This window comes from Python bivittatus, unplaced genomic scaffold, assembly GCF_059951505.1.
Source record: "Python bivittatus isolate LINGU-HERP-01145 unplaced genomic scaffold, Pbiv_v1 ctg000480_np1212, whole genome shotgun sequence".
NCBI lineage: Eukaryota > Metazoa > Chordata > Lepidosauria > Squamata > Pythonidae > Python > Python bivittatus.
In genome coordinates, this window is record NW_028277075.1 from 101020308 (window position 1) to 101035858 (window position 15551).

General features: G+C 38.0%; 1 protein-coding gene across 7 annotated transcripts in view; it reads left to right on the forward strand.

Annotated features, from left to right (window-relative positions):
* The window catches only part of TANC1 (tetratricopeptide repeat, ankyrin repeat and coiled-coil containing 1), a 148543-nt gene that overhangs the window by 95428 nt on the left and 37564 nt on the right, over nt 1-15551 (forward strand). For all 7 annotated transcript variants that reach the window (XM_088146615.1, XM_088146620.1, XM_088146619.1 and 4 more), the window contains 5 exons: nt 3657-3782; nt 4705-4983; nt 7950-8101; nt 10130-10361; nt 14506-14672. In XM_088146615.1, the coding sequence (XP_088002741.1) occupies nt 3657-3782; nt 4705-4983; nt 7950-8101; nt 10130-10361; nt 14506-14672 (956 nt within the window). The remainder of the gene's footprint in view (nt 1-3656; nt 3783-4704; nt 4984-7949; nt 8102-10129; nt 10362-14505; nt 14673-15551) is intronic.

A 15551-nucleotide genomic window follows, 5' to 3' on the forward strand; every position in this document is an offset into this window, starting at 1 on the left:
TCCACACATTGTTTATCAAACCATACGTTAGAACAGTGCTTGTATTGTTTTTAATTGGTCAATATTTTTCTGGGATAATAATTTTTGTAAATCCTGCACCATTCTGTTGTAAGACTCTTAAAATTAATTCAGGACTCTGCAGATAGAAAAGAGAGAGAACTATACCCTGAATTTGCTCTAAGAACAGTTGCTGTGTTATTATCTTGTCCAGCTTGGGGACCACTTAATGTGACATAATCTTCCCTTTGGAAAATTATATAAATCCTCTGCATGAGGCTGCAGAGCAATATATTTTAAACATAAAGAGAGAGGGAAGTGGTCACTTTCAAGTCGAGGAATAATTTCAGTATTTTTTTTAAGCAGATCAGTCTGCATAGGCAAAACAGGACAGCTGTCAAAACTCACTTGTGTTTTGCCTGGGCAAACCTGCAGTGGGCTTCTTTAGGCAAAATGGGGAGTAAAAACCTGAAGCAACTTTTGAGAGAAGGCTAAACCCATGAGTCTAAACATTTGTCAAAGCCATCTGCCAATCACAGCTAACTAGCTATTTAGTTAGTTAGTTAATATTTAGTGTTTTTCATGGGGAGATCACACAAATTCATTTATCGTTTTAGAGGATATCGCAGTATTACAAAGTTTAAGAACCCTTGCTTCATTGTGTTCTGTGGAGTTACCAATGCTTTGCTGTTTTGGGTTGGTTTTATGCTTTTTATTAGCCTAATGAATTAGTCAGACATGACCTTGCATCTTCTGTAATTCTATAGAGATATTTGGATCACTGGTGGACACCTCCCCCTTCCCCAGTTTACTTCAGAGGCTCATTTCCATGGATCTCTGCTTTCCAACTTTCTTTCCAACTTGAAGTGGCTGTGCAAATGGAGACAAGTGCCCTGGAGTTCTTTTCCACATTAATGCAATTGGCCCACTTAGACAAGGAGGTGCCTCACCATTGTAAATTGTCACTGCTGAACAATCCTGGCATGAATAAGGGCTGCTGGATCTTAGCCTGCCCTTAAATGACTACTCCAAAAGGGGGAAGAAAGAAGATGTATCTGAGTTCAAGGACTTGCTCTTGTATGTTGTAGTGTTGCTTCTTTGAGATGAACTGCTTGTGTTCTTTGTGGGAATTACAAAGCTCATAATTCTGGGTGTCTCTCAATGTGGATCCCTTCCCCTTGAGGCAAGTCCTAAACAACAGTTAGTTGTCTGCGGGCACTAATGCTAAAACCTAGTTTCTTGATCAGAGCTACAATTAGAAGTGATAGGATAGCTCTTCTTTTAATCTAATTTACTTCTATTTCCAAGCCTTTATTTTCTGCTATGCAGCAAGAAAACTAATTATTTTCATTTTGTTTAGCTGTTGTTACAGCTAACTTTACTTCATTTGCTTTTCTGATCTGTTTGTCTAACTTATTTTTGGCTTTTAATGTTTTAGTTTTTGTTATTTCTTTTGTAGTAATATTTAGTAAATCTAAGAGATGTTTATAACTTTGGAGATATGTCCAGAATTCCTAGTTTGTGTTTTAATAAAAAGAATAATTAAAAAAAGCTTTCAGATTAAGGATAGCTGTTGGTTCATATTAATATTTGCTAACGCCTTAATTCCCAGGGTTGTATTCAGGTGTGTTGTAAGAGTTAAAGTATTTCAATCTCTGCATCCAAACAAACTTGGAATGTCTTTAAATTAAGGAATATTTATCTCTACTGCAATTTATATAAGAAATCTTTGAAAATAAATTTTGCAATTCACTTTATCTGAGAATATGAGCCCTGTCAAGATATATATTGTTGTTAGTTCCATTGGAAATATTTGGAAAATGTGACATAGTAGGTAAGTAGATGTTGCTTAAATGGGGCTAAATGGGGTCAGTCCCTCATGCCAGGACATTTGAAACTCTCCAAACCTCCAAGCTAATTTATGTTTAAAGTGAGGAGTTCAGCTCTTTTGGAAAACATCACACAAACATCAGGATGCTAATTTTTATCAGTCTAGCCAGTCTTTGCTCTCGTACAATTCAAAGATTCCTCAGTAAATGAGAAATGTTTCAACAACTAAGGAGAGACCACTCATTTCAGTTGGATATGTTTGGGGTTTCCTCCCTAATATATATCTAAACATTACCCATGGTTTTTCTTGGATTTCTACTGAATAAGGTCAGAGTTATGTACTTGTATGTTATGATATAGCAACCTTCCCAAAAAAATAAGCAAAAAGTTGGACTTGGTACAGTTCTCTGGAATATAGAAGGTTTGGACCAGAACTCTGTATTTCGATACAGCTTCTCTTATTAATCCTTTGATGTAGCTTCTCTTATTAATTCTGACGTTCACCAATCTCTTTCACAATCTCTTTAAAAGGTTTTATGATTAGTTATCTTTGGAAAAGAGAAGCTGGGAATTCAACCAATAATAGTTTATTGTTAAATACTGCACAAAGTCTTTCCTGCCTCTTTTGGATCTCTGATGACTCATTGGAGCCAAAGATTCATCTCGGTCGGCTATCTTGCCATGTTGTAACATAGAAATGCTGAAGCTTTAATAAATAATTTGAATGTCAGATTTCCTATTGAAATTGAGTCTGAGATTTGTCTTCTTTTGTCTACCGTCTAACTGTAGATCAGCAGTTTTAAACCCTTCCTAATGTTACTTTATATTAAAAAATGCACATAATAAATCATATATTTAATTGAAAGAAGCCTTGACCCAGGCAATTTATGGCAGAAGTAGGATATTTGAAAAATTTCTCTTTACAAATAGGAAATTATACATAGTATAATAGGTGGTATTCATGCACAGAATTATTTCCTACTACGAAATATTTATGGTTACATTATGTTTTCAGAGGAACAACATGGAAATGTCTTAAGTATCTGATATTTCACAATAAAAAATCAATTGAAGCATAATCAATTCCTAAACTTTTAGGGCCATAGTATACTATGATTGACATATTAATAAAAAATAGTAATTTAACTGTTAACTAACTTCATACTTATGGAAACTCAAGGCCCTATTTTCAGAGTGACAAAACTGCCAAAAATAGTAATGTGGTCCTGACAAGGAAACATTTCAAAGGTGGTGGTGGTGGTGGTGATTATTTCTTGTTTGTATCACACTTTTTTCAAATAATTGTGGAGGACATTTAATTTCATAACTTCTCTATGAAAGTTTCTTTATCTTAGCTGGCCTACAGGACAGAGTGGCATGCCTCTCCCTTTGTATGAGTAGTAGCTGAATATTTTTCCTGAGAGTAGATATAGTTCCAAACTATGGCTTATCCTGATCCTTCCTCCTCCTCCTCCTCCATTTTTTACTTAAAATTAAGAACAGACATGATCAGATGGTGTTTCTTGCTTTTAACCTGTTTGCTTTTCCTTCTTAAAAGTATCCAAATGTAGAATGATCTTTAATACACCATGCAAATCAGCTTTTTCCGAGGCCTATTATGGCAGTACCGTTAGAATATGTTATTGCATGCAATGTCCTTATATGTCTTTTCAAAACATAAGGATGATTTTATGGCCCACGCTTGATAATGAAAAACTGATATAATACTGTGGAGTAACTCTGGAGCTACATAGAGTATACCCATACTTTGATCCTTTAGTTCAGCATTGTTCAATTCGTACCTTTCTGATCAGCTATTCTAATTACAGCAACAAGTTCCACAAAGCTCGAAGATCTGAGTTATTTGGATGGACAGAGGAATATTCCTTTGCGGACCTCAATTCGCTTACCTTGGCACAGCACTGCTGGAGGGAGAGTTCAGCAAGAAATAAAAGGTAAGACCTACACTAAACCAGTAATTTATTTATCTATCAAATTTGTCACCACCCATCTCGTTAAAAAACGACTGGGCGGTTTACAGAGCACTAAAAGAGCACTATCCTTTTTACGAAGGCCATATTACCAGTAGAAAGTGCAGAAGGTACATCCATGGAAAACAGTTGAAGTCTGTTTCTTTTTTTATGGCATTTCTTAGACCTGATTCATCTCACCTCAGTTTTAACTTCCATTGAAAAAGGGGGACTATGACTATGATCATGGAAGACAAAGGTGACTTATTTTTAAATATTATATTCTTCAGAGACAGGAGTTCTGGGCCTGGACCATTGCACCTGAGTATCAAAGTCAAAGTCAACATTTGACAGAACTCTTGCTTCCTACCTGGGTTTGTAATTTGCTGCCATTGTCCCCCCCCCCCCCCCGCCCCCCGGGCTGCCTGCCTCCATATTAGATATTCTCAGAACTGGTGGCCTGTTCTGCTGCTTTTTCTTTCTCTCTAATTTATATGATAAATGCTGCATCCCCATCCTCTCCCTAATCCTCCTACGTAACATATCTGTTAAGTCTTAAAGCACACATTTATTCAGGAGAATTAGGATAAGGCTTACTGAACATGATTGTTGAAACTAAGAGCATTTTGGGATGAAAAATCTAGTGCAGCTCATTAGAGAGCCTAACTTCCTGATTTGTCTAGCACTGCTGGAAGGAGGAGGAGTCCTTTGGGAGCATTTGAACAGCCTGGACAAACATGTTTTTTCTTGAAAATTGTTTTAAAAAATTGACTGACTGTATCTGGGCTAGATTATTGAATTTCAAAGCAGATTAGATGTCTTTGTAAGATTTAAGTACTTTTTTTAAAAAATCAGTTTTTCACTGCTTCAAATATTGTCTTCTAACAAAAGTCTTTCTTTCTCTTAGCACGTTTTGTCCCATATAAGCCTCAAGATATTTTGCTAAAGCCACTATTGTTTGAAGTGCCGAGCATAACAACAGATTCTGTGTTTGTCGGAAGAGACTGGTTGTTTCAAACAATAGAGGAAACGTTGAAGAATCCCAAGCAGAACCAAACGAGGGGAGCTGTTGTAATTGGAAATGTGGGATTTGGGAAGACGGCTATTATTTCCAAGCTTGTGGCCCTTAGCTGCCATGGAAGTCGCATGCGGCAAATTGCTTCCACCAGCTCTGTTTCTCCCAAAAGTAGGTTTGAAAACTTTGTTTCTTTTTAAGTAGAAATACTTAATTCAGAACGTGGATGGATGGATGGATGGATGGATGGATGGATGGATGGATGGATGGATGGATACATAGATATGCTTTTGTGTAAACATGTGCTCTATGGACTGCCATTTCTAAAGGGTAGTAACCTTCCATTAACTACTCATAAGATTGTTACCCTCCCCCCCTTTCTTTATTAATATGGAAAAACAAGCCCCTGCTTATTCATGTTGTCCGTTGTCTTCAAGACCCATCTGAGATTCATCAGGTGCTGCTTGACCGCATGCTTCTTAGCCCAGGAGTTCACAACCTGAAGCTTTTTTTTTTTTTTCTAACCCTTCTAACCACGATATCAAAATTGGTGGCATAATTCCCCACCACCACCATTTTGAGGTGGGAAGCACATGAAAACTGCAATGTAACCCCTAAAATGCTTAATATTATTAAAAATCTCCCACCAAGCAAGATCAGAGAAATACAGAAAATCTTAACTTTGTTCATGCTCAGCCTACTGAAGCCTTTTCCTCCCCAAAGTCGTTGCAGTGGAGCCTCATTTACTGTCCTTCGGCGCAACAGATTTGGCATGCAGCAGTCCACATTTCTATAGCAATTTACATCATTTGAGTAATGCTGTCATTGTGTAAATGGTGCAAATTACATCATTGGCTTGTTCGTGTCCTTCGCATAATAACATCATTATGCAAATTATATAGAATGATGTAAATGGTGTAATTTGCTTCATGACATCATGCAATTGAACTGACATTCGTGAGTACTGGATACCCCCTCCCCAGAGTTAGTTTGATAAAAGGAGGTATCCTTCTAGTTGTGGCTTGGGGTTACTAAAGCTTCCTGTCCTAGAAGTTGATTTCATGAGTTTATATGGGTCTTCTTGGTCCTGTTGCCAGAGTAGTGAAATGAGCTCAGTTTTGAAAATCTTTTTCACTTTTGATGGTTGGAATCCATTAATGACTTTTCTGTTTCAACAGATTAATGAATTGCTTTTTCTTAATCTGTAACTTGAAATGTTTAAGAGTTTGTGCCATATATGTGTTTTCTGGCTTAATTTTTATTTGTACTTTTATCTGATTTGTATGTGGTACTGTAAATGGTCTGTTTTATACTGAAGGTGAAAGTTCTTTGGCCGCAAAGTTCACCTCCTTTTCAACTGTGCACTTTGTGCTCATTAATCAGGTCCTCTGATCACTTGCACTATTTGCTTGGATGGGAGATGAAGATGTGATTCCTTTCTGCTCCTTTCACTAGAGTGTGCTTTTTTTCCATAAGGATCCTGGATCAGGTTCTGAAAGCTGTAGGTCAAGAAGCTAAAGCTGCTTGAAAAAGGAAACTCTGAAGAAAATTACAGGAACCCAAAAGGGGAGAGCAAGTGAAAGGACCATTGTGTTCACGATGCCTCCTGCCATTCTCTTGGATCATGTTTTGGCAGGGATACTGAAGAGCAATTTCTCCTGGAGGCTGTAGTGAAAGAGTCTGTGGATCACGTCCAGATCCTAGTCAGTGTATGTCAGCCTCCTTTATCCGCATGGATAGGATTCTAAGTGCCATCTTATATGTGCAGGATGGATTTGAAAGCTGGTGACAGGAAGTTCTTTATCCTGTTTCCAGAAATGATGCAAGAACTGGTGTGTGAAGAGAGGACACAGAACTTCAGTCAGAGGCTGTTAGCTGCAGATAAAATTGTGGAAGGCCAGAAGAAATATAAAAGATGCCCAGGGAGCTCTGTGGGGCTAAAGGAGAAAATAAGCTCTAATTTAAAGGAAAAAAGTGAGAAGTCTGTAAATCATATAGTGAAGAGAAGAAATAATTTCATATTCTGTATCTCATGGGCAGATCCACAGATTCAATACTTATTTGCTTTCTTTCACAAGATGAATGACTCAGTACAAAATTTGAATTGGCTCAGTTGTGACTAATGTTCAGCACTGGGCACAAATTCTGCTTCTAACATACCATTCTACTCCCTCCCATTACACAGTCACGTGACTGCAATCCGGGCACTTGGCAACCAGCTCGCACCTATGGTTGCAGCGTCCCAGGGTCACATAATCACCATTTGTGACCTTCCCAGCCAGCTTCCGGCAAGCAAAATCAATGGGGAACCGTGTGATTTGCTTAATGACTGCGTGATTTTCTTAATGGCCATGATGATTCACTTAATGACCACTGCAAAAGTTATAAAATTGGGCGCCACTCGCCTAACAACTGCCCTGCTTAACAACAAATGTTCTAGTCCCTATTGTGATCTTTAAGCAAGGACTAATTAAAATTCTGATGTGAAGATAAAAACAGAAATCAGTGTAACATGGCACGATCTTGTGGGAGCTGGGGAAGAAGGTATGTGTGTGCATGTGCATGCCATCTCTGTAACCCAAAAGACTGAGTTTTAGTCCCGCCTTAGGCATGAAAGCCAGCTGGGTGACTTCGGACTAGTCATATTCTCTCAGCCCAACCCACCTCACGGGGTGGTTGTTGTGGGGAAAATAGGTGGAGGAAAGAGTGTTAGGTGTGTTTGCCACCTTGAGTTATTTACAAAAAAATAAAAATAAAGGCTGAATTAAAAAAAAATAAAATTCTTTGGAAATGCTGCTTGTTTCACTTAATCTGTCATGCCAAGTTTTTGTTACCAGAAGACTCCAAAGGGAAGCATAGCCATATATATTTGAATAAGTGTTTGGTATTCTAAAGACATTCAAAAGTTTCTTTTTCTTTTGTTTTTGGTTTGTTCTTCTGGCGTCATTGAATTAGAGTCCTGTGATGATGATGAGCATGTTACTGGAGTCATAACTGGTAACACATGAGAAAGGAGCGCAACATTCATTGTCTAGGTTCCTCTTGAAGACTAGACATCTCCAGCATGACAGATATATGATTTACACCACAGATGAATGTCACTGTTACAACTCTGGTATCTGCTTCTTCCCCCACAGCCAGTGATCCTTGTCAGGAGATTCCTCTCAGCCAGCTACCGCCTCCTCTTGTTGCTTCAGCTGGTGCCAGTCCAGCCAAACCCGTGGCATGTCCTCCTGCTCAGGAACATCCAAGCCAAATGGATGAACCAGTTAGACGCCTTGCCTCAAAGGTAGCACGTTTAATACTAAACAGCTCTTTCAGTCTTACGGAAGTACAGAAGCCGTGGTTTGCGAACATTCTCCCTGCAGCGTGGTGTATATATAACAATTCAGGGTGCTGGATAGATAGACAGGCCTGTGTCTCACCATTTTATTTTTTTAGTTTTAATAAAACCTGCTCTCTTCAGTGATGTGCTGTGCAAAGGCAGAGAGGAGACAGTGCACATCCTTGAGGACTATTTTTCCATTTTTAATTTTGCTGCTTTTCTCGCCTGACTGTACAATGCAAAGCCACAAATTTGTTTCCATTATGGGAATATTGTTTTTCTATCTGACTTTGGCAGTGTTAATCTGTAATTCCAAAGGAAACTACACCCCCTCCTCCTAATTTATTCAGTATAGCTTCTTTCATCATCTATTGGGAAGAGGAGGGGAAAAATAAAACATTGGATTTGGCAGCTTACGGTGTGTTCGTCATCGATGTATCTAACAGTTACGTAAAATAGAATTAGCAGATTGCACCAAGGATAATTCTAATGCATTTACTTTGGTAGGAAGGATTGTGAAAATAGGAAAGCCTCGCAATGGGTTGGAAATAAAAGAGGATTTGCTTTGGCATTGAAGTATTTACTAAATGCAATATTACGTAACTATCATCCTAATACTGTCATCCCCAGTGTCATGTTATGTTTAGAATTTGATAGCAAGCACGCACATTAATGTAATTTAATTTAATTAAAGCTATAGTCTTCTGCACCCTTACTTGGGATTACACTCTGTGGAATTCAGCTATACTTCTGAATAATGGAGAACAATTGCTGAAATTAAATTGAATGTCCCAATTGTGGGTGCACTAATTGAATGTACCTAAACTGTGGAGACTCCAGAAGGAGACTCATGACAATTATTTAATTTTTTGATATCACATTTTCAAATAAAGATAAAGTTGATTGTCAGCAAGCAAATAACATGTTAAAAAGCAAACAGATGAACAAAAATACAGACTCTACACTGGATTGTTTTGCCACTGGAGCAGAACTTTCTGGTTTTATTTACATATTGGCAAGAACTTCCCAGTGGGGCTAATGAAGTGCCATGTTTATTTCCCATTACTTAGCTATTTATTCTGGCTTTGGATGCAGAGTAACTGCTTCTTTTAGATTGCAGCACAGGATCTCTGATGTTGACCAAGATTTTAGGAGGGACAGTAGAAGCCTTTAAACATTTTTCCCTGCTGAAGAATTGATCCTGATTGTGGGGTGCTTTTGTTAGCAAATTGCATTGCCCTAAAAAGTTATATTCACTTCCTTGAAGGAAGTGAAAGGATGAGAAATTAGATTCATGTCCCCGCCCCCAGCCCTGTTTAGATGTTGCCGTGGTAGACAGAATGTGTATGTGTTCTTAATCAAGACAGTGTTCTGTAGAATGGATGAAACTGATAATCAGTTTCTCTTGAGAACTCTGGTACAGAATATCACATCAATTATATCTGATGACTATCCAAGGACTTTTAAGACTTTCTGTAAAATACCAATAATAAATTAAAGAGAACTCTATCCTAAACATAACCTGAATATTCTCTAACACTCTTACGTAACTGTGTGCTGTACTATGTAATGCAGAAGATTATCTGTTTTGGAAAAGAAAAATAACGTTTTGTAGAGATACAGTATTTATAGGTGAATTAATACAGTTAAGAAAAAATGCCATATTGTGATTCTGCTGTTCCAAAAAAACAAAATAAATTACTCAGCGGTTGCATAGATGATTATACTAGATGTACAATGCCAGGGGCCATATATATTTAGCTAACGATGTAAAAATATATGCACGCACACTAAAGAAAAAAAATGTGCAAGTTTTAATGATTGTATGTTGAACCAGGGCAGTGAGTTCTGCATATACAGTTAGAATATTCTTCTGAGTTTTGTGTCTCAAATGATTTAAAGAACAATTAGAATGTATTCAGCATAGGGTTCTCCTTTTCATTATTTTTTACAGTTATCAACCAGAAATTCTAAACAGTGTTTTTTTTAAAGGTCGTTGCCTATCACTACTGCCAAGCTGACAACACTTATACATGCCTTGTCCCAGAATTTGTGCATAGTATCGCAGCTCTACTTTGCCGATCACCTCAGTTAACAGCATACAGAGAACTTTTGATAAAGGAACCGCACCTACAAAGTATGCTTAGCCTTAGGTCCTGTGTTCAAGATCCCGTGGCGGCATTCAGAAGAGGCGTGTTGGAGCCACTAGTGAATCTTAGGAAAGGTAAGCAGGAAAAATGTATGTGGTCAATATGGAAATTTCATAGCAATGGACTGGGGAACAGTAGAGAGTTCTCCTTTCTTTGAAAGAGGGCATCAAATATTATACCAGAATGAAACAGGATGGAGGTGATATTATTATTATTATTATTATTATTATTATTATTATTATTATTATTATTATTTAAACTTGTATGCCACTGGACTCTGGGCAGCTCACAACAATCAAAGAAATTACAATAAATAATTTAAAAATTTAAAAAGATGGTAAGCGTGATGAAGTGAGGGGTCTCACTCTTCCTTGCTGAAGGCCTGGGTGAAGAGCCAGATCTTCACAGCTCTTCTAAACAACAGCCGAGTGGGGACCATCTGGATCTCAGGAGGAACCTCGTTCCAGAAAGCAGGCACTGCTACAGAGAAGGCATGCTTCTGGGGTTCTGAGAGATGATATTATTTAATCAAAGGAACCCAGAGCATGCCCTACCCTGCAGGATTGAATTCTGGACCAGTTGAAGCTTCTGAGAGGTCTTCAAGGGCAGCCACATGTAGAGCATTGCAGTAGTCAAGCCACAAGGTGACTAGGGCATGAGTAATTGTCTGAAGGGCCCTCCCGATCTAGGAAGGGGCGCAACTGGTGCATGAGAGTTGTGCAAAGGCCTTCCTTGCCACAGCTGCCACCTTATCTTCAAGCAGGACCTGTGGGTGCAGGGAGATCCCCGGATTTACTAAATATATACATGCATATGCATTAAATGTATTAAACTGATAAACAGTCAGGTCCAGAAATATTGGGACATCGACACAATTCTAACATCTTTGGCTCTATACACCACCACAATGGATTTGGAATGAAACAAACACAATGTGCTTTAACTGCAGACTGTCAGCTTTAATTTGAGGGTATGTACATCCAACTCAGGTGAACAGTGTAGGAATTACAACAGTTTGCATATGTGCCTCCCACTTGTTAAGGGACCAAAAGTAATGGGACAGAATAATAATCATAAAGCAAACTTTCCCTTTTTAATACTTGGTTGCAAATCCGTTGCAGTCAATCACAGCCTGAAGCCTGGAACACATAGGCATCACCAGACGCTGGGTTTCATCCCTGGTGATGCTCTGCCAGGCCTCTACTGCAACTGTCTTCAGTTCCTGCTTGTTCTTGGGGCATTTTCCCTTCAGTTTTGTCTTCAGCAAGTGAAATGCATGCTCAATGGGATTCAGGTCAGGTGATTGACTTGGCCATTGCATAACATTCCACTTCTATCCCTTCAAAAACTCTTTGGTTGCTTTTGCAGTATGCTTTGGGTCATTGTCCATCTGTACTGTGAAGCGCCGTCCAATGAGTTCTGCAGCATTTGGCTGAATGTGAGCAGATAATATTGCCCGAAACACTGCAGAATTCATCCTGCTGCTTTTGTCAGCAGTGACATCATCAATAAATACAAGAGAACCAGTTCCATTGGCAGCCATACATGCCCACGCCATGACACTACCACCATCATGCTTCACTGATGAGGTGGTATGCTTAGGATCATACCTTTCCTTCTCCATACTCTTCTCTTCCCATCACTCTGGTACAAGTTGATCTTGGTCTCATCTGTCTATAGGATGTTGTTCCAGAACTGTGAAGGCTTTTTTAGATGTCGTTTGGCAAACTCTAATCTGGCCTTCCTGTTTTTGAGGCTCACCAATGGTTTACATCTTGTGGTGAACCCTCTGTATTCACTCTGGTGAAGTCTTCTTTTGATTGTTGACTTTGACACACATACACCTACCTCCTGGAGAGTGTTCTTGATCTGGCCAACTGTTGTGAAGGGTGTTTTCTTCACCAGGGAAAGGATTCTTCGGTCATCCACCACAGTTGTTTTCCGTTGTCTCCCGGGTCTTTTGGTGTTGCTGAGCTCACCGGTGCATTTCTTCTTTTTGAGAATGTTCCAAACAGTTGTTTTGGCCACGCCTAATGTTCTTGTTATCTCTCTGATGGGTTTGTTTTGTTTCTTCAGCCTAATGATGGCTTGCTTCACTGATAGTGACAGCTCTTTGGATCTCATCTTGAGAGTTGACAGCAACAGATTCCAAATGTAAATAACACACTTGAAATGAACTCTGGGCCTTTTATCTGCACATTGTAATTGGGGTACTGAGGGAATATCACACACCTGGCCATGGAACAGTTGAGAAGCCAATTGTCCCATTACTTTTGGTCCCTTAACAAGTGGGAGGCACATATGCAAACTGTTGTACTTCCTACACCGTTCACCTGAGTTGGATGTACATACCCTCAAATTAAAGCTGACCGTCTGCAGTTAGAGCACATTGTGTATGTTTCATTCCAAATCCATTGTGGTGGTGTATAGAGCCAAAGATGTTAGAATTGTGTCGATGTCCCAATATTTCTGGACCTGACTGTATATCAGAGAGGGGGGAATCATATAGATATGGATAGATATATTTGACATTAGTCTTAAATAAATAATGAACATTTGCATCAATAGCTTTTTAGATTATAATTTTATATAAATTATCATCTAAAAAACTAAAAAGCTTCCATACCCTCTGATGTATACAGTAATGTGAAACATGAATTATTCATGAGAGGGACTGCGCATCCATTTGCAAAATGGAACCTCAGCAGTGGATGCCATGCAGGTGTTGGTCCCATCAGCTAGAAACACTGTGACCATTGTACTTTCAGCAGTATTGCTGCTATCTAGATAAAATGAAATGCAACTGGTATCTCTTCATTGAAGTACATCTGTTAGGTAGAATTTGAAGCAAGTTTCACCCTGGACTGCCACTTTTTGGTGGAATATCTAAGAGGATAGATAAACTGCTCATCACTTTTTTTTCTTTTGGTGGTTGCTCATCCTTGATAATCTTCTCTGTTTTCTTAAGATTCTAAAATGACCATGTAATACAGTATTTGTTCTGTCTTTTGTCTGTAATCCAGTGAATAAATTCAAAATGGGATGTTTTGGTTCCTTCAAGAAGGCCTGAAGCTACTCAGTTCTGTGTTGCTTTTTTTATTCTCATTCACCATTTTAATGAATTCCAAAATTTATATCACCATGATTTTATGTTGATATTTGTACCTTTTTTTTTTAAAGGGCATACTAGTCATGTTGTTACAATTAGTTACATCCTTCTATACAAAGAGTTGCTGTAGGTTATAATTTAGGATAGTGTGTGCTTAAAATATATATTTAATAGTGTTTGTAAATAGGAGAACAGAATAGCAAAGAAATCACACCTTGAGGATTTTCTCCAATATGTTGATGGACTATGTTGCTGCATAAGAAATAATGTTCTAAAATGGATGCATTATAAATATTTGGACAACTAGGAGCTACTTTTTCAGAGAATGAAAGTACATTAAAAGCATGTTGTCTTCCTTTCTAATCAATAAATAGCTTGGATCTGTTGTCAGTTTTCATATTAGTACTATTGCCAAATGTAACATTTTGCACGAGTGAACTATTTTAGTATTTCTATTAGCATGCAAAGGACCATTTCTTTTAAAAAGCATTTTAACTGGTTATTTAAAAGTATTTATGAACACGATGGCTGGTGTGGGTCTTCCGGGCTGTGTGGCCGTGTTCTTGAAGTTTTGTTTCCTAACGTTTTGCCAGCACCTGTGACCGGCATCTTCAGAGTGCAGGAGCACTTCTGGGAAACTGTTGGAATGGGACAGTTGCTTTTTCCTTTTAAAATTAAAATACCTATTTTTAAGAAAGAATCTACTTTTTAAACTACCTGCCTTATTAAGAGAGAACATTTGTGGATAGCTCTTTTAACTTCAGAATAGTATGTTCATTGAAAAAATTTGAACAGGTTGATCTGAGATACTAGAAAGAGTAAAGTCTCCTTTACAGACAATAAAATAACATTTAGCTATGCCACTTTTTAGTAAAGGAATTTTCACTGTAGGTTTCTTAGAAAATAGGTAAAAATATACTTTTTATTTTTAAATTAGTAGGCCAATTTGTACCAAGAGGAAATACCTTCTTATTATTTGCTTTGTCCTGTGCTCCATATATAAAATTTGAGGCACATTGGTACCTGTTTTTCTAACCAGAAATCATATTGCTACAATATACTAATAAATGTTCTTACCTGTTTTGCTTTTTCACAATCATGTCCTTCAGAACAGAAAATTTCAGAAGAAGAATGCATCATTTTGATAGATGGCTTAAATGAAGCTGAATTTCACAAACCTGATTATGGGGATACAGTTTCTTCATTCATCACAAATATTATTTCTAAATTTCCTCCCTGGCTAAAACTGATTGTGACTGTAAGAACAAACTTCCAGGTAATTTTTAAGCAAAGGCTGGTATAGTTTTTAATCTGATAATAGCATTGCACTCTTGGAGCAGAAAAGACTCCTTTAAATTTTACTTGGTAGGACTAATCTGAAGTCTTTGACAGTTGCTGCTGTTACAAACCACACATACCCAGGAATGGCCATCATCATTGTTTATGTACAATGGAGGCTCGTATAAAAGGTCATAATGTATTTGTTGTGGATCTGTAATATTTGTGTTCAAGTGTTTTTATTGTCTTGTAAGAGTTGTTGCTCCTCACCAGTGCCACTGCGAATTGGTTTTGACACACATTGATGCTTACTGAAATCTAAAACTTGACAGTTGAGGAGCAGTGTAGCACTCTGATGCAGTTTCAGTGACCTGGCGCAAATCTTTTGGTAATACATCACATAGGTCCTTTTGCTAGAATTTCTGTTGTTTTCATTTTCTGTTCTGTTATGGAATATCTGGGCTTTCAAAGTTTTGTTTTAAATTCCTTTTCTCCAATACAGTCTGATTTCAAGATATGGATTCTGAATCCCTGAACTGAAGAGTGCTAGGGATCAGTTCAGAACATGATTCACTTCCTAATCTTGACCACAGAAGGAGCCTAGCCAGGAAAATTGTTAGAACAGAGAAAGTCATGTGACTGATCCCTATTAAAGCATACGGGGGCAGCTTTTTCATGGATATAAGATGTCTCGTTGTTTTGCATGTCCCCTTCTTGCTCTGAATTGGGCCTTTAGCTTTTAAGAAACTCTTGTATGGTCACAAGAACAGCGTCATGGTCAACCATTGTCAAGTTTAATAACCATTAAATTTGACCTGCATCAAAGAGTACCATTTCAGAGTACAAGTAAAAGATAGTGATTTTTTTTATATAAAAA